This window comes from Ornithorhynchus anatinus, chromosome X1 (genome assembly GCF_004115215.2).
Source record: "Ornithorhynchus anatinus isolate Pmale09 chromosome X1, mOrnAna1.pri.v4, whole genome shotgun sequence".
In the NCBI taxonomy this organism is placed as follows: domain Eukaryota; kingdom Metazoa; phylum Chordata; class Mammalia; order Monotremata; family Ornithorhynchidae; genus Ornithorhynchus; species Ornithorhynchus anatinus.
The window spans coordinates 42027642-42052165 of NC_041749.1; the positions used below are offsets into that span (position 1 = coordinate 42027642).

General features: G+C 43.4%; 1 protein-coding gene across 13 annotated transcripts in view; it reads left to right on the forward strand.

Annotated features, from left to right (window-relative positions):
* Positions 1–24524, forward strand: part of RAPGEF6 (Rap guanine nucleotide exchange factor 6) — a 287050-nt gene that overhangs the window by 62759 nt on the left and 199767 nt on the right. For 12 of the 13 annotated variants that reach the window (XM_029050266.2, XM_029050275.2, XM_029050270.2 and 9 more), the window contains exons 2-4: positions 11669–11739; positions 19721–19777; positions 20409–20492. In XM_029050266.2, the coding sequence (XP_028906099.1) occupies positions 11669–11739; positions 19721–19777; positions 20409–20492 (212 nt within the window). The remainder of the gene's footprint in view (positions 1–11668; positions 11740–19720; positions 19778–20408; positions 20493–24524) is intronic. The other variant, XM_029050274.2, reaches the window with a different exon arrangement.

The window sequence follows — 24524 nt, forward strand, 5'->3', positions numbered from 1 at the left end:
AGGGGAATGGGCAGTATGTAGAGGGGAATGGGAATGGGAATGGGGACTTTTTCAATATGGCAGAAATACTTTTTAAGTGAAGGAAAAGCATTTGGACACAATGAATGATGGAGAATGCATTTGAAAATATTTTTTCAATGGAATGGAATGAGGATTAACAGGGAAGAAAGCAGATTGAGGACCTTCAAGCAGAAACTCTTAACCGTTGACTTTATGTAGAGGGGAATGGGCAGTATGTAGAGGGGAATGGGCAGCCATTGGAGGTTTTTGAGGACTGAGGAGATACTGCAAAAAGAGATTTTAGAAAAATGATGTGGGCAGCAGAGTGAATCAGGGACCGGAGAGGGGAGAGATTGGAGACAGGGAGATTGGCGAGGAAGCCAACGTAGTAGTCGAGGAGGGGTATGACTCGGACCAGCGTGATGCCAGTTTGGCTGGATTTAGGGCCTGACTGAGTATGGGGGATGAAAGAGAGAGAGGAGGTTCAAGTCAAACGAGAATGCCAGAGTCACGGGCTCAAGTTAAGGGGAGAATTGCGGTGCTGCCAACCATAATGGGTAAGTTAGGAAGAGGAGAGGATTTGTGAGGGAAGATGAGTTCAGTTTAGACATGTTGAGCTTGAGGCATGAGTTTGAAAGCAGAGTGGAAGGTTCCATTTGAGAAGATGTGGTGAAGATGGCAATCAGGGAGAGAAGAAAAGTGGATGCAAGTGTAGTTTTTTGTTTTTTTCCTTTAAGGTGTGAAGTCATGGGGTCAGAGATGCAAGTGGAGGGATAGATTTTGAAGCCAAGCAGGGGATCATCACTCGAAGTGGCCTCGAAGGGTGATGGAGTGCATGGGAGGGAGCTGTGGAGGTGAGCATGTGATTTGTGGGAGTTAACCCCTGAAGATTTCAATTTTGTCAACAAAGTAGTTGTCCAGGTCATCGGGGGTGAGGAGGGTGTTAAGCATCAGGAGTAATTAATGGGCATGGGACTTTGTAAGGAAGGATAAGTAATGTTGCTGGTCGGAGGAGAGGGGAGAGGGAGGATGATATTAAAATGGATAAGGTTGGCTTGACTTTTCTGTGCCTCAGTTCCCTTATCTACAGAATGAGGATTCAGTACCTGTTCTCTCTCCTCATTAGACTGTGAGCCCCATGTGAGACCTGATTGCCTTGTATCTAACCCAAAACTTCTTCTAGCACAGTGCTTGATTTATAGTTAGTGCTTAACAAATACCATAAGTATAAGTGGAGGTGGTCAAGAGATTGGGAGATCTGTGGGGGTGGAGAGGAGTTTTGCGGGGAGGAATTGGGTGGTGAGAAGGCATGTAAGGAGGTTGTGGTCAGAGGGGGATTTCAGAGTTGGTGTGGATAGAGATTATACAGTGACGAGTGAAGTCTAGTATAGATACAATTTGGAGAGTGGGTGAGGGTGGTAGAGAATGAGAGCAGAGTTGAGTGAGGTTTTTTTTAATGGTATTTAAGCACTTACTATGTGCCAGGCACTGTACTAAGCCCTGGGGTAGATACAAGTTAACCAGGTTGGACCCGTCCATGTCCCACACAGGGCTCACAGTCGTCACCCCCATTTTACAGACGAGTGAACTGAGACACAGAAGTTGTGATATGTGCAGGTCCTTGAACCCAAGGTCTTTGTGACTGGATCGAAGTTTGCCCATCATTTACGACAGGAAACTCGCAGCAGTTGCGCTGTCTGAAAATCTTTTGTTTTGAATCGAATCTGGTTTTTCTTAGCACTTCTGAATCTTGATTAAGGATGCTCTTTAGCAGCTCTGTTAAGCTCTGGTCCGGTTTGGGTCCTTAAGAAGCAGTATCCAGAACTTTAAGATATGCTATTGAGGAGCCAGTAGATGGCACATTTCCACCTTAAATATAAAGAAAACCTATTGAAGGGCCACAAACTAGAGGTTGGACACTTTATATGGCTATTGTTAGCTGGGCAATGCTGGGTTGGGTCCCTCACGTACCTTAAGCTGGTGAAAACTCGTGTTTGGTACTTACGTCTTGACTGATGTGTGTAAAACTGATTTTTCTGCTTTTTTTATCATGTATCCAGACAGCTGTGCATTGTGGGGAAGAGTATTTCCTAATTCCTCATTACTTTTTTTTATAGTATTAAGTGCTTACTATGTATCAAACACTGTTCTAAGCACTTGGGGTAGTAGACATAAGTTAATTAGGTTGGATACAGTCGCTGTTCTGTATTGGGCTCTCAGTGTCAGTAGGAGGGAGAACAGGAGAACTGAGGCCCAGAGAGGTTAAGTGCCTTGCCCAAGGTCCCACAGCATGCATTTAATAATGATAATAATAATAAATATAATGATGCCATTTGTTAAGCACCTACTATGTGCCAGGTTCTGTTCTAAACGCCGGAGTGGAGTCAAGCAGATTGGATTGGACACAGTCATTGTCCTACATGGGGCTCACAGTCTTGGCAGGGTCATGATTAGAATTCAGGTCCTCTGACTCACAGGCCCATGCTCTTTCCATTAGGCCATGCCTACTTTTAAAGCAGAAGCAACGGGATCAGGGTTAAATTTGGATCAGGGGTAAAGCAGAACCAACCTGTTATAAATTTGGATCAAGGTTAAAGTAGAACCAGCCAGATACTAATTTGGATCTGGGCCACCAACTTGTGAGATTTGCTCACCACCATGCATGTTTTCTCAATCTTCAGAATGCTGGGAAGGCTGCGGCTCTGACTGTTGGACTGGGAGTTGTGCGGAGCCCGACACTCTGTTCCTCTAGCCACAGTACTCTATTGCCCTTTGTCGATGTCCTTGTCTGTCAGGTTTGCATGTTTTTATTTTAGTTTTTCCATATGTATTTGTTACCAGTTCCTCTCCCCATCCCTTTGTTCTAGATTGTGAGCCCCTTGGGCAAGGGACCATTACTAATTCTCACTCGTGTGTGCCTTTTCCCCCTATGTGTGCCACTAGACTGTAAGCTCCTTGTGGGTAGGGAATAATAATGATGGTATTTGTTAAGTGCTTACTATGTGCCAAGCACTGTTCTAAGCAGTGGGGTGGATAGAAGGTTATCAGGTTGTCCCATGTGGGGCTCACAGTCTTAATCCCCATTTTACAGATGAGGTAAATGAGACACAAAGAAGTGAAGCAGACAAGTGGCAAAGCCGGAATTAGAACCCATGACCTTCAGAATCCCAAGCCAATCTCTTTCCACTAAGCCATGATATTAGTAATAATAGTGGCATTTGTTAAGCACTTACTTTGTGCTAGGAACTCTCCTAAGCACAGGGGTAGATACAGGTTTATCAGGTTGGACACAGTCCCTGTCCCACATGGGACTCACAGTCTTAATCCCCATTTTGCAGATGAGGTAACTGAGGCACAAAGAATTGAAGTAACTTGCCCAAGGTCACACAGTAGATAAGTTGTGAAGTCAGCATTAGAACCCATGACCTTCTGACTCCCAGGCAGGCCCATGCTCTATCCACTATGCCATGCTGCTTCTCAAATTCATTCATTCAATAATATTTATTGAGCACTTACTATGTGCAGAGCACAGTACTGAGCCATTCATTCAACAGTATTCCCCCGATTAGACTGTAAACCCGTCAAAGGGCAGGGACTGTCTCTATCTGTTACCGATTTGTACATTCCAAGCGCTTAGTACAGTGCTCTGCATATAGTAAGCGCTCAATAAATGCTATTGAATGAATGAATGAATAGTATTCTCGTATTGTACTCTTCCAAATGCTTAGTACAGTACTTTGCACCCCACAAATGCTCAATAAATAACATTGATTGACCATTACAGTGCTTTGCACATAGACTGTTAAGAATTACTATTCCTATTGGTCTAGTGCATGTATGAATACTAATATTTTTCCTGCGCATTTATCAGGCCATATGGGCATGGACGGGAGCGATGGTATCACTTCCTTCCATGCCCGAGAGGACAAACTCAAGAACATCCTGACCACTGTGGTCAAGGTGGGGGCAGTAGCTGGAGCTTCTGTTCTTTACCAGTTCTTGCATCTGCAGAACCACTTCTTCTGGACTTCCCAGAGAAATAATAACTCGGGGGTTTGCAGAAAGAAACAGAGAAAGAGCAGGTATAAATAGAAAATCCAACCACCTTTGCCATTCTCAAATTAAACATGAAGAACTGAGTGATTTCCCCAGGGTTTTTTGGGGTTTTTTTTCTTTATCCCATACCCTCTTACATATCCCCGTAATCTGTTGGCTTAAATCTCTTCCTGTTTACTTTGTCTAAGGCTCAGTGTTATGATAGACAGCTGGAGTTATTGAAAAAATTTTCCCCTGCATGAAGTGTGAAATTTGTTTAATCGCAACAACTGTGAGAGGCTGTCAGCAAGGCTTCAGTAGCAGTGGGAGTCATGTCATTGAATTCTTGATTTTTTTTTTTTTCCCTATCTCTCACCAGCTGGTTGGAAGATACTTTTCCATTTTAGCCAGATTGGCTGAGTGATTTGAAGAAACCGAATGACGTTTGATATCGGGCATTGCAAAAAATGTCCTTTGGTTCAATCAAGCCACCTCTCTGTTGATTCGAAAGGGATGCAGGGAGATGAAGCAGGCTGAAGTGGGCAATACTTGCTGAGGAGATGCTCTTGGTGATGCCTTCCCTCCCGCCCCCCAGACTGTAAATTCATTGTGGGCAGGGAATGTGTCTGTTTATTGTTGTATTGTACTCTCCCAAGCGTGTAATACAATTCTCTACTACAGTAAGTGCTCAATAAATACGATTGGATGAATGAATGAATGGTGAAGAGTTCTAACCGGGAACCTCTTAAAGCATCTAGCTTAGTAGGTGGTCAGGGTCATTAGGCATCCTGAAAATAGTCAGCTCACATGGGTAGCAAACAACACAGCTTCCCTGGCAGCTGCCTGCTGGCCACACTTTTTTTTTTTGGTGGTATATGTTAAGCACTTACTATGTGCCAGGCACTGTTCTAAGTGCCGAGGTAGGTACAAGTTAATCAGGTTGGATACAGTTCCTATCCCACATGGAGCTCATAGTCTTCATCCCCATTTTACAGATGCGGTGACTGAGGCCCAGAGAAGTGAAGTGACTTGCCTGAGGTCACAAAGGAGACAGGTGCCAGAGCTGGGATTAAAACACACTGACTCCACTAATCCACGCTGTTGCTGCGTGGTGTTGAGTTTAGTCCTTAAGTACACCGGCGAAGCAGCTCAAATCGATGCCTTGGTACAGCCGAGGAGGGCAAAAGGGCTCCCGTGGGCTGGAAAACATGTCCCCCCACTCTGTTAGATTGTTTGTCCTCTCCCAAGCACTTAGTACAGTGCACTACACACAGGTAACTTTCCAAAAATACCATTGATCGATAGAGAAGGTTAGGCAGTGCTTTAAGAATGCAGACTTTCAGTTTGGACTGAAGTCTTATGCCGTGTTGTCACTCCAACTTGACAGTCTCCTACATGTTGTCAGTCTCCCCCGGATAGCCGTCTTTCTGTTAGTTCTGTTTGTTTGTCTGTATCAGTGGCTACATCAGTTGTAGGCTATCATTGGAGGTCTTTGGGTGTAGGGATTCCCGGTGGAAACTGGTAATGTTTCTTCTAATAGTTCCAATCCAACTCTGTTGCTTGGCTTTGTGACTTTGGGTAAGTCATTTCACTGTGCCTCTGGTCCCTCATTATTTGTAAAATGGTGAAGGCTGTGAGCCCCATGTGAGACAGTGACATTGTCCAATCTGATCCATTTATGTCTATTCTAGCACTTAGTCCAGAGCTTAGAACAGTCCTTAGCACATAGTAATCACTTAACAAATACCACCATTATTATTATTACAGTCCCTGATACATAGGAAATGCTCAACAAATACCATTAAAAACAAGTTCTTTGGTTTTCTTGAGTTTCATCATTCATTAACCCCCGCTGACTCTGCAAAACAACCCAGGCATCTTGGGTGTGTGCCTCAAGGAAAGTCCTGCATGTGTGTTTGACAGCTTAAAAGACTGTGTCAAAGACTCTGGAAAATGATCAATACCTATTGACTTGGAAGAGCTCTCTGGAGAATTGGAAATGGATTCTAACACCTGCATGTGTCAGTCCGTGCATCCTCGAGAAGGGCTTGGGGGAATAAGTGACCCAGAACCTGACCTATTAGGCACCTCTGCCTGACTGTAAGCTCATTGAAGGCAGGAAATGTGCCTGTTTATTTTTGTATTGTGCTCTCCCCAGGGCTTAGTACAGTGCTCTGCACACAGTAAGCACTCAGTAAATACGATTGAATGAATTAATTTGTTTAGGACTATTCAAAATAAATAACCAGATGTAATGGAATATGATCACCATGGTAGAATTTTGGGGGGGTCGTCACCCTTCAGAGGTGCCATCAGAGGGACACGTTGAAATTGTTTCTCAGTAATAAATAATAATGTTGGTATTTGTTAAGCGCTTACTATGTGCAGAGCACTGTTCTAAGCGCTGGGGGAGATACAGGGTCATCAGGTTGTCCCACGTGAGGCTCACAGTCTTCATCCCCATTTTACAGATGAGGGAACTGAGGCACAGAGAAGTGAAGTGGCTCGCCCACAGTCACACAGCTGACAAGTGGCAGAGCTGGGAGTCGAACCCATGACCTCTGACTCCCAAAGCCCAGGCTCTTTCCACTGAGCCACGCTGCTTCCCTACTTACTAAGTGCAGAGCACTCTTCTAAGCGCTGGGGAGGTACAGGGTAATCAGGTTGTCCCATGTGAGGCTTTCAGTTAACCCCCATTTTACAGATGAGGTAACTGAGGCCCAGAGAAGTGAAGTGACTTGCCCACAGTCACACAGCTGACAAGTGGCAGAGGCAGGAGGGGTAGGAGTAGTGAGGGGTTGTGCTGAACCATTCACATTCTCTTGCTGAAGCCCCTACTAGCCAAGAGCCCTCGAGGAAAGGTGTTTGACTGGGGAGTGGAAGCACTGTGCAGCCCAGATATTTTAACAGTATTTAAGGGTCTCCTTCATTAGAGACCATCGTGGCAGTTAAATCTCCTTAAGACTTTGTATGCAGAACCGTTATAGCTGATGTAAGGGACCCAAAGGCCTCTAATGGAGGAAACAAGAAGCTGGGATTGTTTTCGTTTTGGTAAACAGAGTTCTTTCAGAACATGATTAAAGGTTTTGGCAAGGGAGTTGGAAAATTCACATAACGAGCAGTACCCTTAAAAAAATACCTTCTAGTGTAAGAATCTGGAACTTAATCTCTGTCTCAGATTCCAAGTTGGGGAATTTTGCAAGAGTATTTCAGATGGCAATTTTTGAACTACAGTTTGACAACAACCCTCCGTAGGAAGCTGTAGCAAGGCAGCCCAAGGGCTACTTTTGTGTGGCTCTCATGCCCTGGAGTAGGCCTCAGCTTCTACCACGTGGCAGTTCCCAAGAAGGAGTGTGATGTAGTGGACAGAGCACAGGTCTGGGAGTCAGAAGGTCACAGGTTCTAATACTGGCTCTGCCATTTGCTGTATGACCTTGGGCAAGTCACTTCACTTCTCTGGGCCTCAGTTACCTCATCTGTAAAGTGGGGATTGAAACTGTGAGCCCCATGTGAGACAAGGGCTGTGTTCAACCCGATTTGCTTGTATCCAGCGCTTAGTTCAGTTTTTGGCACCTAGTAAGCACTAAACAAATATTGCAATTATTATTATTACTACTATTATTATTATTTTTATTATTATGAGAGGTTACATAGTAGGAGCAACATCTTCCACCAAGTCTTCCTCCTCTAACCTCTTCACTTTACTTTCTGAATGCTAAATAACACTTTGTCTGAAAGTGTTTGGAGAGTGGCTTAACTTCTGTGCCATAGCTTCTCCAAAAACTGCCTCTGAGACTTGATTTTTTTTGGTAGAACTCCTATAGATGCCCTTGAAAACATGTTGCAAGCACACGTTTATAGTTTTAAGACCAATTTCAACAACTATTTTTCAAAAGAAAATTTTATGACATTGGTAAGCGCTATGTGCCAGACCTCGTTCTAAGTGCCGAGGTAGATACAAGCTAATCAGGTTGGCCACCGTCCATGTCCCACATGGGGCTCATGGTCTTAATCCCCATTTTACAGGTGAGGGAACTGAGGCACAGACAATCAGTGGAATTTACTGAGTACTTACTATGTGTAGAGCACTGTAATAAGCACCCGGGAGAGTACAATACAACATAATTAGCAGACCCATTCCCTGCCCATAATGAGCTTACAATCTCGAGGGATAATAATAACTGTGATATTTAAGTATTTATTATGTTTCAAGCTTTGGAGTAGATACAAGATAACCAGGTCGATTATTGGACACATTGGACTCAAAGTGTAAGTGGGGGGGGGAAGTACAGGTATGTGGTCCTCAATGGGTAGATGGGGAAACTGAGGTACAGGGAAATTAAGTGACTTGCCCAAAGCCACATAGCAAGCTGGGTTAGAATCCAGATCCTTCTGACTCCCAGGTCCCACCTCTATCCACTAGACTATGCTGCCTCTCAATTTAATAATTTAAGAAAAATGAGAATCAGCATGGCCTAGTGGAAAGAGCTACGGGCCTGGGAGTCAGTGGACCTGGGTTCTAATTCCAGCTCTTCCTCTTGTCTGTTGTGTAACCCAAGCAAGTCACTTAGCTTCTCTGTGCCTCAGTTACCTCAACTGTAAAATGGGGATTAAGACTGTGAGCCTTTTGTGTGACAGAGACTGTGTCCAACCTAGTTAGCTTGTATCTACCCCATCCCTTAGTACAGTGCCTGTTAATAAAGTGTTTAACAGATGCTATTAAAAAAAAACCTGGACCTGTTTATGGATGCCTTTCTTAGAATGACAGCTTGGTAGAGAATCATCCACAACTTGACGCTAGCACATTCCTTCTAAAGGATGCTATTTTTACCCTTGGGTTAGGTAAACCTCCATTAGACTGGGCATGAGTGTTTAGGCCATGTTAAGTAAGGAGAGGCTCTCTCCTCAACACCATTACTCCGTAGGTTCTCTCTCTTGATTCTTTCTTTCTCCTCTCACTCCTCCTCTTCTTCCTCTCTTTTCTTGCTGCCACTGTTACTTCCCTCCCTGCCAGCAAGCAGTTCTGGATAGTTGAGTTTACACCATGTTTTCCTTACAACTATTTATCATTTCCCTTTTGGAGTTTTAAATGGATCATGACTAATAAGTCCTGTGAGAAATTGATGCTTTACCTTTAAAGAACTAATTAAAATAGTGATTTGTATGCCGTGTTCCAAGATCTTGGTGATTTAAGTAGGAGCCACTGTGAGCTGATTTACAGTTTGTTACAAACTATGGCAACCATTAACCCCAAATCCCACCCACCAGTTTCCAAAGGGCCAGAAGGCTTTTCTCAAGCTAAAAACATATTCATTTCCAGAGCCACAGTCTTTGTTTTGTCATTTGCAAATGTCCCTTGTCCTTGAAATGCCCAAAATGCAGTAAAAGTTACCTCTGCATTTCATATCTAATAAAATAAAAACTCTGACATAAATCTGCCGTCAACCCTGATATTGATCACCACTAATCACAAAGCACTGTACTAAGCTCTTAGGGTAAGAAGCAGCGTACATGGTCTCTACCCTCTAGTAATTTACAGTGCAATGGGAATGGTTGACTTGTCAAAAACAAGAAGCAGCTTGACCTAGTGGAAATCACTCAGTCAATAGCATTTATTGAACATTTACTGTGAGCCAAAAACTGTACTAAGTGCTTGGAAGAGAACAAGAGCACAGTCCTGGGAGTCAGTAGACCTGGATTCTAATCCCAACCCTGCCACTTGTCTGCTGTGGGACCTCGGACAAAGCACTTCACTTCTCTGTGCCTCAGTTATCTCATCTGTAAAATGGGGATTGAGACTGTGAGCTCCATGTGGGACAACCTGATTATCTTGTATCTACCCCAGTGCTTAGTACAGTGCCTGACATGTGCTTAACAAATACCAGTTTAAAAAAAAATTCGTAAATAGTGGGATCAAGAGAAAGAGCAACAAAGCATTCCTGTCATTTAGTACGCTTCAAGGGGAGTAACCCCATTCGAAGACTTCCCATATAACAAACTTTCCCCACATCTAACCTTTATTATGACAGTTTTCTTCCGTATCTATTTTAAAGATTGAGGTAGCTAAGAGTTTAACATTCGTGTGCTTCTTCGGTTTATGTGAGAGTACAACCCAACTAGTTCTGAAGAGCAAATGAATAATGAATATTATTTTGTAAGTGTCTCTGGCAATGGGGGTGAGATTCAAGGGGTTGTAGTCTATGGTAGCCAGAAAAAGACTGCAAGGTGTGGGAGCTTTTGTCCCTTACAGAGTGATCATTGCGTTGAACTCCTCCTATTGCAGGGATAGGGAGAGAATTACTTAGGGAGGCAGGGCAGCCTAGGGGAAAGAACACGGACCTGGGGATCAGAGAACCTTGGTTCTAATTGCCGCTCCGCAATTAAAGCTTGTCTGCTATGTGACCTTGGGTAAGTCACTTTACTGAGGCTCAGTTCCCTCATGTGAAAAAGGGAGATTCAATCCTCATTCAGAGTAATGTTATTCATATTGATGTATGTGTCCCCGCTCTAGACTGTAAGTTTGTTATGGGCAGGGAACAGGCTTGCCAGTTCTGTTGTATTGTATTCTCCAAGCTCTTAGTACAGTGCTCTGCACATAGTAAGTGCTCAGTAAATACCATTATTCTCCTAGTACAGTGCCCGGCACATAATAAGTACTCAATGGATACAATAATAATAATTATTATTATTAGACAATGAGCCCCATGTGATGTATTATGTGCCAACCACTGTACTAAATAAACACTGGGGTTGGACGCAGTCCTTGTCCCACATGGGGCTCTCCCTCTTAACTCCCATTTCACAGATGAGGGCATGGTGGCCTAGAGAAGTGAAGCGACTTCCCCAAGGTCACACAGCATAAAAATAGTGGAGCTGGGATTAGGACCCAGCTCCTCTGACTCCCAGTCCCAGGCTCTATCCATTAGGCCACTCTGCTCCTCGAGGTGGTAGACATGGTCCCTGCCTGTGAGGAACTTACAGTATGAAGGATTGTAAATAAATGTTGAAAGACTATAAAGTGGAGAGATTAGAAATGAAGTCAGGAAGATCTCCTGGAGGAGAGATTTCAAAAGAGCTTTGAAAGAGGAGAGCAGTCTCCGATCAGAGGAGAAGTTGGTGGAGGGAGTTCCAGGCCGGAGGGCATGAGCCATAGTTTGGTGGCAGGAGAGCCGCTGTGAGTAGATTAACTTGAGAAGAAAGTGGGTAAATAAGAATAAGAGAACCGACAGAGGGCCTTAAATCCAATGGTCAGAACTTTCTCCTTTCTGCAGAGAGGAATGGGTAACCAATGGAGGATTTCGAGGAGCTGTGGGCCAAAAAATGTTTTAGGAAAGTGACCTGGATGGCAGGGCCAAGTACTGACTGGAGAGTGAAGAGAGTGAAAGCAGAGGGATATCAATGATGCAGAGGTCAAAACTGGAAAATTACGAGTTGCTGAAATTCTGAAAGTTCCTCATGGTTAGGGATTGAGGCTAATGATTCTATTGTAAATGCAGCATTTTGCACACAGTAAGGGATCAATAAATGTCACTGATTGAGTGACTGAACAGTGTGGTGGCTGTCTGGATTCTGGAATGTATAAATGGAGTGTTTAAGTTAAAGTCTAAAACCATTACCTTTTCCCCTTCTACAGGACTTAAATATTATTTATTCGTATCTTCATGGAATGGAGATATTATCACATCTCAGGGAACACCAGCTAAGGTAAGCCTCTAAATACCAATAATATAGAGGAATTAAGCTCCAGTGAGTTAATTTTCATTTTTCTACCTGCATTTGTTTATCTTTGTGTTCTTCACTAATAACGTACTAATTTTATGGGCCTATTTAAAATCTCATGCATCTGTTTGCTAATCAGTCAAATGAGGCTAGTTTCCAGACGAATATTAAATATCCTGTTATTCTTGTGTGCTTTACTATTTTAATACAGTGGTTTTATGACCTCTTGTACTGTTCATTCAACTTGAGCAAAATGATTTTAAATATCTGGCTCTCTTTTGTGCTCACTTCGTATTTACCATAGGCCTCAAGAAACATGCCCCCAAAGTAATCAGCTGTGTTACTGAGCAGTCCTGTGGACTCACGAATCATAAAAACAAAGCTGGCACGTAATTGCTGATTGTGCTGTCTGAGAACAGAAACTGGACAATCAGCTAAGGGCTCCAGCCATGGCAGCTGGGCATCTTTCACTCTCCCCCTTTTGCTGGCGAGCTCAATGTAAATCACCCTCTTACCCAAGTAAAGTTTGAAGGCCTCTTTACTCTTTTGACCTATGGTTTCTCTCCTGGTGCCTTGGCCTTGGAAATCCTGAAAATAGAGGCCACCTGTCCTGCCTTGGCAGTGCCAAGTCTCCACCCTAAGCCTACTTGTTCAGCCCTTTATTAATTTATATACTTTTTATTTATATATTTATTTCTTTGCTTGCCCCATTGCAACTGGCCCTGTCTCTCCAGCTGTTAGTGGCTCCCTTGCAGCCTGCTCTGCCGATGGAGCAATGGGGACGGGAGGAGACTAGGGCAGGATTGGGGGGATAGGATGGCAACAGTCCCATCCTATGGCTTAGGGGATCTGGCGCTGGCGAGTGGGAGGACGGGTGATCAAGTTTGGGAATTTTGCTTTTTGGGGTATGGTGGGTAGGGGCAGGTCCAAGGGAGTCATAGGGACAGAAGTTTAAAGAAGGAAGGTGGTTGGAGTTGAGGGGAAGGAAATTTTATGGCTTACCTGGATGGCAAGTAGCAGCAATCAATCAATGGTATTTATTACCTCGATCTCGACACCAGCCCCTAGCCCACATCCTGCCTCTGGTCTGGAATGCTTTCCCTCCTCAAATCCAACAGAGAATTACTCTTTCCCTCTTCAAAGCCTTATTGAAGGAAAATCTCTTCCAAGAGGTCTTCCCAGACTAAACCCCTCCTTTCCTCTTTTCCCATTCCCTTCTGCGTTGTCCTGTCTTGCTCCCTTGTTGCTTCCCCGCTCCCAACCCCACAGCACTTAAGTACATATCTGTAATTTATTTATTTGTGTTGATGTTTGTCTCCCCACCTCTAGACTGTCAACTCGTTGTGGGCAGGGAATGTGTCTGTTTATTGTTATATTATATTCTCCCAAGTACTTAGTACAGTGCTCTGCACACAGTAAGCGCTCAATTAATATGATTGAATGAATGAATGTTGAGTGCTCACTGTGTAAAGAGCACTGAATGAAGTGCTTGGGAGTGTACAACAAAACAAAGTGGGTAGACTGTTCCTTACTCATAATCAGTCAGTCAGTCAAATCAGTCAAATAATCAAATGTTATTGAGTGATTTACTTTATTTTTAATGGTATTTGTTAAGCGCTTCCTATGTGCCAGGCACTGTATTAAGCGCTGGGGTAGATATCAGCTAATCAGTTTGGACACAGTCCATATCCCACAAGGGGCTCACAGTCTTAATCCCCATTTTACAGATGAGGGAACTGAGGCCCAGAGAAGCTAATTGACTTGCCCAAAGTCACAGAGCCGACATGTGGCAGAGCCCAGATTGGGACCCAGGTCCTTCCGAGTCCCAGACCTGTGCTCTATCCACTAGGCCATGATGCTTCTCTAATTGTCATCTGATTGTCATTGATTCTCATCTCAAGTCAGTCATATTTATTGAGCACTTAGTGTGCAGAGCACTGTAGTAAGTGCTTGGGAGAGTACACCATAACGGAATTGTAGAAGCAGCATGGCGCAGTGGATAGAGCACGGGCTTTGGAGTCAGGGCTCATGAGTTCGAATCCCAGCTCTGCCACTTGTCAGCTGTGTGACTATGGGCAAGTCACTTAACTTCTCTGTGTCTCAGTTCCCTCATCTGTAAAATGGGGATTAAGACTGTGAGCCCCAAGTGGGACAACCTGATTCCCCTGTGTCTACCCCAGCACTTAGAACAGTGCTCTGCACACAGTAAGCGCTTAACAAATACCAACATTATTATTAATTGTAGACATATTCCCTGCTTACAGTGAGCTTACAGTTTCGAGGCGGAAACAGATGTTAGTATAAATAAATTGAAATACGGATATGTATATAAGTGCTAGTGGGCTGAAGGTGGGGTTAATGAAGGGTTCCAATTCTAGAACAAGGGGAGTGGAGAAGGGAAGAAGAAATGGGGCATAGTTGAAGGCCTCTTGTGGTTGTACTTTTAATATGGCTTTGAAGGTAGGGTGAGTGATTGTCTGCCAGATATAAAGGGAGAGGGAGTTCTAGGCCAGAGGTGGGACGTAGATGAGAGGTCTGTTGCCGAATTGTACATTCCAAGCACTTAGTACATTGCTCTGCACGTAGTAAGCGCTCAGTAAATACTATTGAATGAATGAATGAGATCAGCAGCGAGATAGTCGAGATGGAGGTACAGTAAGTAGGTGGCATGAGAGGAGCGATGTGTGCGGCTTGGGTTGTAGTAGGAAAGCAGCGAGAATGAGTGCTTTAAAGCCTGTGGTCAGGAATTTCTCTTTGATGCAGAGGAGGATGGGCTACCACTGGGGCTTCGTGAGGTGTGGAGAAACATGGATTGAATGGTTTTGTAGAAAAGTTATCTGGGCAACAGAGGGAAGAATGGACTGAATTGGAGAGAGACAGGAGGCATCTGCATCAGTGATTTATGTTGGTCTCCTTGATTTTGATTTAATTTCACCCACTGTTCATTTGGTGTATTTTGTTGGGGCTCATTTTGTTTTTGTTTTTATTGGGTTAATTATATTTGAGTGCTCTTACTGTGTGAGGAGCTCTGAACTAAGTGCTTAGGATACTACAGTATAACAGAGGTGGTAGATAGGTTCCCAGCCCACAAGGAGCTAACTTCCCGTTTTATCTTTTTACACATTTTTTGCTACTGTTTTTCTTGGAAACCCCTTCTTTTCTTATTGTGTTTATCTTCCATTTACAATTAGTATTTTCTCCCCCTCAACCCTGTATTTGGATTTGTTTTCCTTATTTTCCATAGGTTTATTTTGTTGTTAACTGCACATTTTTCTGCTATCCTCTTTACATCTGGTAATTGTGGTCTCCGCACCCCCCCATCTTAGTTTGGCTTTTGCTCAGTGTGACCTCCTCTCCTGTTTGTTTTTCTTTCTATTTACTTTATGGTTATCTTGAATTATTTAATTCTTCCTGTTTGCATTGGATTTGTCTGGTATCCTTTGCATTTGTCATTGTGAACCCCTTAGATTATTTTCTCCTTGTACATTTTTCTTGTGTACTTTTACATACCTGACTTGGCATACCTCAGAGATCTGGTGATGAGTGTGTCCTTTAAGGCTGACTCTTAAACTGTATCCTTTCGATCCATTATGAGGAGCAGCATGGCCTAATGGATAGAGCACAGGTCTGGGAGTCAGAAGGACCTGGGTTCTAATTCTGGCTCTTCCACTTGTCTACAGTGTGGTCTTGGGTAAGTCACTTCACTTCTCTGTGCCTCAGTTACCTCACCTGTAAAATTGGGGATTAAAACTGTGAGCCCCATGTGGGACAAGGGACTGTGTCTAACCTGATTAGCTTGTATCTACCCCAGTGCTTAGAACAGTACCTGGCACACAGCAAGCACCTAACAAATGCAATTTATAAAAAAAGAGAAGTAAATTCTAGAGTGAAAAGAATCATTCTGGTAGGGCAGGATGTGATCTAGAATAAAGATGTCACCTGAAAATGGAAGACTCCTGGGATGGGTATGAAAGTCTTAGGTTGACAAGCTCAAATCCACTTGAAAGTTGACAAGGAAAGTTTGGAAAAAAAGAAGAAAAATTACATTTCCTCAAAGCAAAGGGGCTGAGTTCCTACTTTTTGTAAAAGTAAGGGCTGTCCTAGACAGAGGCAAGCCCCTAAAGTTTTGTTAATAGTCTATTGTATTCAGTGGTATTTATTGAGCACTTTTGGGTGCAGAGCACTATACTAAGCCCTTGGGAGAGTACAATACAACAATAAGCAGGCACTTTCCCTGCCCACAAAGAGTTTAGTGTAGTAATAGTACTTGTTACATGCTTCCCGTATGTCAAGAACGGTTTTGAACACTGGGGTAGACTAGTCACTGTCCATCATGGGACTCGTAGTCTTAAGGGGCAGGGAGAACTGGTATTGAACCCTCATTTTACTGTTGAAGAAACCGAGGCACAGAAAAGTGAAGTGACTTGCCCAAGGTCACACCCAAGGCAAATGCCCAAATAGAACTTGGCTCCCAAGCTAATGTCTATCAGTTAAGTCGTGCTGCTTCTCTCTCTCTGGCTCGCTTTTGCTCTCTCTTGTTCACTCTTCCCACCGCCCGACTCCTCCCCCTGCATCCAGTGAGTACTCAATAAATATGATTGATTTTTTTTTCCCGTCTTTAACCTATCTTGATTCTATTAGCTATGAATCTCTCTACATGTTGTTATGTAGCTCCTTCTTGAGCTTGTCAACCAAAGACTTTCAAACCCATCCCAGGAGTGTCCCTTTCAGGTGACATATTTATTCTAGATCACATCCTGCCTTACCAGAATGATTCTTTTCACTCTAGAATTTACTTCTTTTTTTTAAAAAATGGCAATTTGTTAGGCGCTTGCTGTGTGCCAGGTACTGTGATAAGCGCTGTGGTAAATACAAGCTAATCAGTTTGGACACAGTCCCTGTCCCACATGGGGCTCACATTGTACAAATGAGACAACTGAGGCACAGAAAAGTGAGGTTATTTACCCAGGGTCACACAGCAGACGAGCTGCAGAGACGGGGTTAGAATCCATGTCCTTCTGACTCCCAAGCCTGCCCTCTCTCCGCTAGACTGTACTGCTTCTCTTGCAGACTGTACCCTGGGAAGGCAAATTGGAGCCAGTTTTCCTTCCATTTGAAATATCCTTATTTGGATTCATCGTCCAGAGGCACCGTCTCCCTCAGCCTCCACTTCGCCACCCTCCTCTTCTGCATCCCGATCACATCTCTTTCCCCACTGACATCCTCGGGGATGGGCCCTCCTGTTGTTCTGAGTGACACTGAACGCTTAGTGATTTCTATAGCAGATTCTTGCTCCTCAACACTTCTCAATTTGGCCTGTCGTTATTTGAAGATCCCCATTTTCCTCCTCTTCATTAATTATCAAGGTGGAGCATCAACTTAGTTTGGTTTTTGGCCCTGATAGTTGAGTGAGAGCAGAGAGCAGAAACCTCGACCTGATCAGCTTCACCATCACTGGCCTGGTTTGTGTGTGATGCCTGCAAGTTTTCAGCTTTGCTGACAGTTTGCATAACCCCTCGGGGCATTTGTTCCTGGTTATTCATTCACCCATTTGACATAGCATCTCTCAGAAACGTGGGTGATATTTTTATTGAAGGGTATTTTCATTCTAAACTGTCTCTTCCAAATTTCGGGAGCACAGATGGCAGAGGAGACCATTAGAGATGAGTGCTGGCGGAGTGAGGGATAGAAATGTCATTTCCTAGTGAATGCAGAGTTTGATTTGATGATAGTAATAAACCTAGGGCCATCAACTTAGAGAGGGCAAAGAATTTGATTTATAAGAGTGTCTCTGGCTTTGCAAATTGAAGTACAGGGTCCAATGCAAGGAACCGTACATTTAATCCCAGTTTTGGAGTTGACAAGTCAAACACATAATACAGTCCTTTGTACACAGTAGGCACTCAGTAAATATGATTGAATTAAAAGTCATGTGAAATCAGTGTCTCAGCATCTATAAAATGGGAACAAAATTGCCACTCATCCAATTTTTGCGGAAACTGAATAAGGGAAAAATAACAAAAAACCCTCTCTTAAACCTTCAAAATTCAGTTTTCACATTTGTTAAAAGAAAAAGGCTAGGTGTGTGTGCTCTGCACATAGTAAGCGCTTAACAAATACCAACTTTATTATTATTATTTTGTTTAGGAAGAACTCTTATTTATTTTGAGCTCCAGTAGAATCTCTATAGTAGGCTCGTTGGTCTCTTCCAGCGATAGCTAAATCTCATGAGCAGACAAGCCACAGACCAAAAACAGACTTAGAGCTGAGAGCTGCAGATTCCCGAATGGGAAGCAGGAATTCGGAGGGGCCAGAGAGGACCGGTGGAAGTGGCATCTAATGACTGAGTCAGGCATTTTGGGGATTGGAGGATGGGAGCGGGGTGGAGGGTTCGCGAGTGATAGCGAGCAAGGGACGGACAGGGCAATTACTGGGGGTGGGCACGATTGGGCCGTACACTGCATCACTCCCCGGCAGGACTGAGGCCTGCTGCTATAAAGAAATAATGAAAAATCAATCAATCAGTGGTATTTTTGGAGCACTTACTGTGTGCAGAGCACTGTACAAAGCACTTGGGAGAGTACAATACAACAATTAGCAGACATGTTCCCTGTCCATAACAAGCTTATTGTCTAGAGGGGGAGATTGACGTTAATGTGAATAAATGAGTAATTGATAATTATTTAAAGATATGGACATATAAGTGCTGTGGGGTTGGGCATGGGGCGAATAGCAAATGCCCCAAGGTCACAGATTTATTCATTCAGTAATATTTATTAAGTGCTTTCTATGTGCAAAGCATTGCACTAGGCGCTTGGGAAGAGTACACATTTGAAGTGCATAGGTGATACAGAAGGGAGAGGGAGCTGGAGGGCTTAGTCAGGGAAGGCCTCTTGGAGGAGATGTGATCTTAATAATGCTTTTAAGGTGGAGAAAGTGACAGTCTGGCATATACGGAGGGAGAGGAAGTTCCAGGTTAGAGGGAGGATGTAGGAAAGGGGTCAAAGGTGAGATAGACCAGATTGGAGCAGCGAGCAGGTTGGCGCTAGAGGAGCAAAATGTGCAGGCTGGGCTGTAGTAGGTGATCAGTGAAGTGAGGTAGGATGGGTCAAGGTGATGGAGTGCTTTAAAGCCAATGGAGAGGAGATTCTGTTGATGCAGAGGTGAATGGGCAGCCATTGGAGGTCCTTGAGGAGTGAGGAGACATGGACTGACTTTTTGTTGATAAATGATCAACAAAAAAAGTATCAGGGATTCACAAGTAGCAGTTTAGCCACCTCTTGGGTGGGGGTTGAGGGTGTGTGGGTGAGTGGGTGTGTGTGGTGAGTGTATGTGTGTGTGTGTACACTACACTCAGCTCTACCCTAAAGCATGATTTCTGTACACATTTTGGATTGACTGCAATTGGGAAACATTCTTCTTGACACCACCAACCTATTTGGGTCCCCCCTGCAGCGACTGCTTGTGCTCATGCACTTGGAGTAGGCTTTCCTCGACCCAAGGTTTCAGAAGAACACAGTCAGCAGGTGATGAAGGAGCTGGGTTTGTGGACACATACATCGACCGTACTGGTTCAGGTGGAGCTGTTCTTAGTGAATATCATTCAGGAAAATTCTGGAAAATGACTCCAGAGCCAATAGGGAAAATTTCAGTGAGCAGAAATACTCATACTTAGAGCATATTGTTAGTTTGGAATCTGTGTGTTAGGTTATTTTACTGGGTGCAGGAATTCGGTGTTGTTTGTGTCTTCTTTCAATTCCCGTACTCCTGTATCAAACTTTGTATTGTGTCAAATTTTGAGTCAAGATAAGTAGATTCACATTGTTTGGAATCAGTCCAGCAATAATTTGAATCTGTTTACATCTAAGAAAATAATGCTGGTTAGTTGTTTTCTTATTAAAAATTATAGCATCATACCTAACCTGAAATAAATGTAAATCATTTAAACTAATTTTTTGTTTGTCAGATTAATATCTTCAAGAGCCCGATATGAAAGATACAATACCAATCAAGTTCTTTTTTGGTAAGTTTATTTTGTTTGTGAAGCCAAGCGACTTGTAGTTCAATTTTCATTTTTGGGTTATGAAGAATGTGAGATGTGATGGCAAATGAAGCATAAGCCAGAAGTTTGATATGGCAGCTTTTGTCATTTTGATTGGCATTTAGGGGATTCGATCTCTTTAATTCTCCTTGGTCAAGTTGCAGACGGCATGTTTATTATTTTAGCCATAAGAATGACTTTGGAGATTTAAAATACCTTCGTCTCTAATTAGACTATATGCATATTAATGGTATTCAGCTGCCTAATTTACCCCTGGGTCATTTGTTGGTTCTGTTGGTGTAGTTACAGGGAGAACTCAGGAAGATTTCATCTAGATCTTCAAATGTGACCTTTTAGGTGGGTTACCCACTCAATATTCAAACTACTGCCAAATCAAAAATGATTTTAAAAATTAATTTTGTAAAAGCAAATGATCATTTAACCCCAGCGGTTATCCATAGCAAGTACATGCCTTGTATTATGTTGCTTAGTTCAAGAATTTTAAATGGAGACTGCAGCAAATTTTAAATAGAAATCCAAGGTCACTCTTTAAGGAATGGATTTGATACTGTTGTCAAATAGATATGAATAAAGGCTTCGCTTTTTTTCATAGCTCTGAAACAATTGCCCGGGGTTGGTATATTCTTCTCTCTGGATCTGTGCTTATGAAGGACTCCATGCGTCTTCCTCCTTGCAGGTATGTATTAATTGGTAGGGCAGGGCTTGTATCATCCATTCATATTTGAAAACTCTACAAGAATAATTGTTTAATTTCACCAAGATAAATTTGGCCTCTTTATTGAAAAAAATCATATCATTTTTCATCTGACTGTTCTGTATTTTGTGCATGCGGGTGATTCTTACAAGTAGAAGGACCTTTGGTCTTTTCCTTGGAAGGCAGTTGACAGAAGTCAGACTACTTTTCAAATTTCTGATCCTGTGAATGGAACTGATATGCCAAACCTGGAGTAGAACAGTTGACTCGATGTGTCAGCCTATTCTGGGCTAGTCCATCCTCATCATTTTATTTTCTTCACATCCAGATTCACTCAACACCTCTACAAATTGAAGGTTTTGTTTAAAAAAAAGGTATGCCCATTTTCATGAAAGGGCAGCATTCAGGATGAGCTGCATATTTGCATGAGAGGGCAAGATATCTTAGTTGACTATATCGGTGTTCCCATGGAAACCTCCGCCAGGCTCCGGCCGGGTTCTGTTGGTTATACCAGAAGCCGCTCCAGGGGAACAGCCTGTGGTTCCTGACCACCTGCCTCCCCATTGCTGAGCTCTGCCCCTTTTATGGGCAATTCAGACTGTAAGCTTGTTGTGGGCAGAGAACGTGTCTGTCCTATCGTACTCTCCCAAGTACTTAGTATAATGCTGTCCACACAGTAAATGCTTAATAAATACTATTGAATGAATGACTGAATGACTATCACTTCACTTACAAAGACATTTCTCTCTGTGGTAATATTTGATTCACTCAATCGTATTTATTCAGTCAATCGTATTCATTCAATCATATGTATCAAGCACTTACTTTGTGCAGAGCACTGTACTAAGCGCTTGAAAAGTACATCTGGGGGAGGAGGAGCCTGCGAAGGAGATTGAGAATAAACTGCCAGAGAGAGAAGAGGAAAACCAGGAGAGGACAGAGTCAGTGAAGCCAAGGTTGGGTAACGTGTTGAGGAGAAGGGGATGGTCGACAGTGTCGAAGGCAGCTGAGAGATCGAGGGGGATTAAGATGGAGTAGGAGCAGTTGGATTTGGCAAGAAGGAGGTCATTGCTGACCTTTGAGAGGGCGGTTTCAGCCGAGTGGAGGGGATGGAAGCCAGATTGGAGGGGGTCCAGGAGAGAGTTGGAGGAGAGGAATTTGAGGCAGCGAGTGTAATAATGATGGTATTTGTCAAGTGCATACTATGTACCAAGCACTGTTCTAAGCACTAGAGGAGATATAAGGTAATCAGGTTGAACCACGTTGGGCTCATGGTCTTAATCCCCATTTTACAGATGAAGTAACTGAGGCACAGAGAAGTTAAGTGTCTTGCACAGAGTCACACAGCTGACAAGTGATGGAGCCGGGATTAGAACCCATAACCTCTGACTCCTAAGTCTATGCTCTCCACTGAGCCACCGCTGCTTCTCATGGAGCATAGACGACTCGCTCCAGTAGTTTGGAAAGGAAGGGTAGGAGGGCGATGGGGAGGCAACTGGTTGGGTTTTACTGAGCACTTATTGTGTGCGGAGCACTGTACTAAGCGCTTGGAGAGTACAATACAGCAATAACGAGAGACGATTCCTGCCCACAATGGGCTTACAGTCTGGTTTGGGGGTAGTCAGAGAGAGACATCAAAACAAGTAAACAGGCATCAATATAAATAGAATTTTATATATGTATGTGTATGCATAGGTGCTGTGGGGCAGGGAGAGTGGGGGAAGAGCAAAAATTTGATGGCACCAGAGATGATTATTCATGATCTTGGGAGGGATCTTTGAGCATTTCTTTTTTGTGTGCCTTTTTAAACATCCTGTTTTGAAGCCATTTTGCTGCTCATGAGTTTTTGGTTGGTTGGGGTTTTGTTTTTTTCCCCTCCAGAGCGGGGAAGGAAGGGGAGGCTGTGAAACCCAGAGAAGTTGAGTGTGCTCTCCTGGATTTATGATTTGATTTATTCACGCTGCCTCTGTTTCCCATTGGCTTAGACAGCTTTTTCATTAAAAGGAAAACAGAAATCCTTAAGCTCAATAGGGTATTTTACACTTAGACATAATTCCCTTCATTAGCTCCTCAAGTTTCCGTTCAAAAGTGAGCGAGTTCTCCATTTATGGAAATTACCTCTTGTTGTTACCATTCTGTTCTTTTCGTTATCCACTTTCACATCACTCTGATGGGAGTGTGGTATTTTCTTGCCAGTCTATCTCGAAAAGAAGTTAAATTATGGTGTGGGTGGGTGTGGCAAATGGATCTTGCAAGTTTTTTCAATTTTTCTTAAAAAATGGAAACTGCTTGCCCCTCTGTAAAATGCAGCTTTGCCGGATGCTGCATTTTAAAGCGATGTTGCCATTCCATGGAAATGGCAGTGGTTTCCAGAAGGCAAGAAATGATGCTGAAATAAAAAGAGCTAAGATTTCTGGGAACTTGCTTTCAATTGCAGTTGAAAAAAAATGGGGGAGCTCAAATTTTTCTTTTCCTGGTGTTGCAAGACGCCTTGACTTATCAGAGAGAAGCGTGGGCTGTTGCTGCAGGATAGTTCTTAGTCCTATGCATCCATATAGTTTCTGATAAAAACTACAGAGAAGCAGCTTAGCCTACTGAACAGGCCTGACTTCTAATTCTGGCTCCACCACTTGTCTGCTCTGTGACCTTGAGCAGGCCACTTAACTTCTCTGTGCCTCAGTTATCTATAAAATGGGGATTAAAACGGTGAGCCCCACGTGGGACAGAGACTGTCCAATCTGATTAGCTGTATCTACCCCAGTGTATAGTACAGTGCCTGGCATATATTAAGCACTTAAATACCATAACAGCCACCCCCAAAAAGCAATAATGAATTGTGCTGCTCTTTGGCACCTTATGGGTTCATTGTGTGATGCTTTGTCTTTTTTAAGGAAACAGGTCTTAATATTTTTTCACTGATGACTGGGATGTTGCACCAGAACACGCTCTGTAGGTTCGCAGATGCTGGCCTGTTGAGTGGGACTTGCAGTTTCTCGAAGAATGGGATTCAAATTCACAGTAATTGTATCAATCAGTCAATCAGTGGTGTGTATCGAATGCTTACTGAGTGCAGAGCCCTGTCCTTAGTGCTTGGGAGAGAACGATCCAACAGGATTGGAGAAGCAGCGTGGCTCAGTGGTAAGAGCATGGGCTTTGGAGTCAGAGGTCATGGGTTCGAATCCCGGCTCGGCCGCTTGTCAGCTGTGTGACTCTGGGCAAGTCACTTAACTTCTCGGTGCCTCAGTTACCTCATCTGTAAAATGAGGATTAAGACTGTGAGCCCCACGTGGGACAACCTGATTCCCCTGTGTCTACCCCAGCACTTAGAACAGTGCTCGGCAAATAGTAAGCGCTTAACAAATACCAACATTATTATTATTATTAGGATTAGGAGACACATTCTCTGCCCCAAATGAGCTTACTGTCTAGGTCTACCGCCTTGAGTTGGAAACGCGGTTGGCATTTGAGGGAGTGGAGAGACGAGTAGACGTCAAGAAGTGACAAATAATAGTACCCATAAATGTCCTGGGTGCTGAAAATTAACGTGCCCGTTAAGTCACTAGGGACTAGGGTCATGCCACAGCCGATGTGCTAATATATTCTTGTCCGTAATTGAAACAGGAGAATCTTTACCCTACTGCCATCCTTGTTTTTGTTGCACCTCTCCTTTGGCTGTTACTGGCCCACGACTGCCATTGATAGAGGGTGAGGATGGGGGAAAATGATATGGGGCTGATCATCGTCACCACTGATATTTATTGAGAGCTTACTGTGTGCCCCTGAGCACTGCAGCACTCGGAAGAGTAGAGTGCAACAGAGTTGGCAGACATGTTCCCTGCCTACAATGAGCTTCCAGTACAGAGTGGGAGACAGACATTAATATGAGTAAATAAGTAATTTATCATTTAAAATTTAAAGATATGTGCATAAATGCTATGGATTCGAAGGTGCCCAAAAGTCACAGGTCCACATAGAAGGGAGAGGGAGCTGGGGAAAAGAGGGCTTAATCAGGGA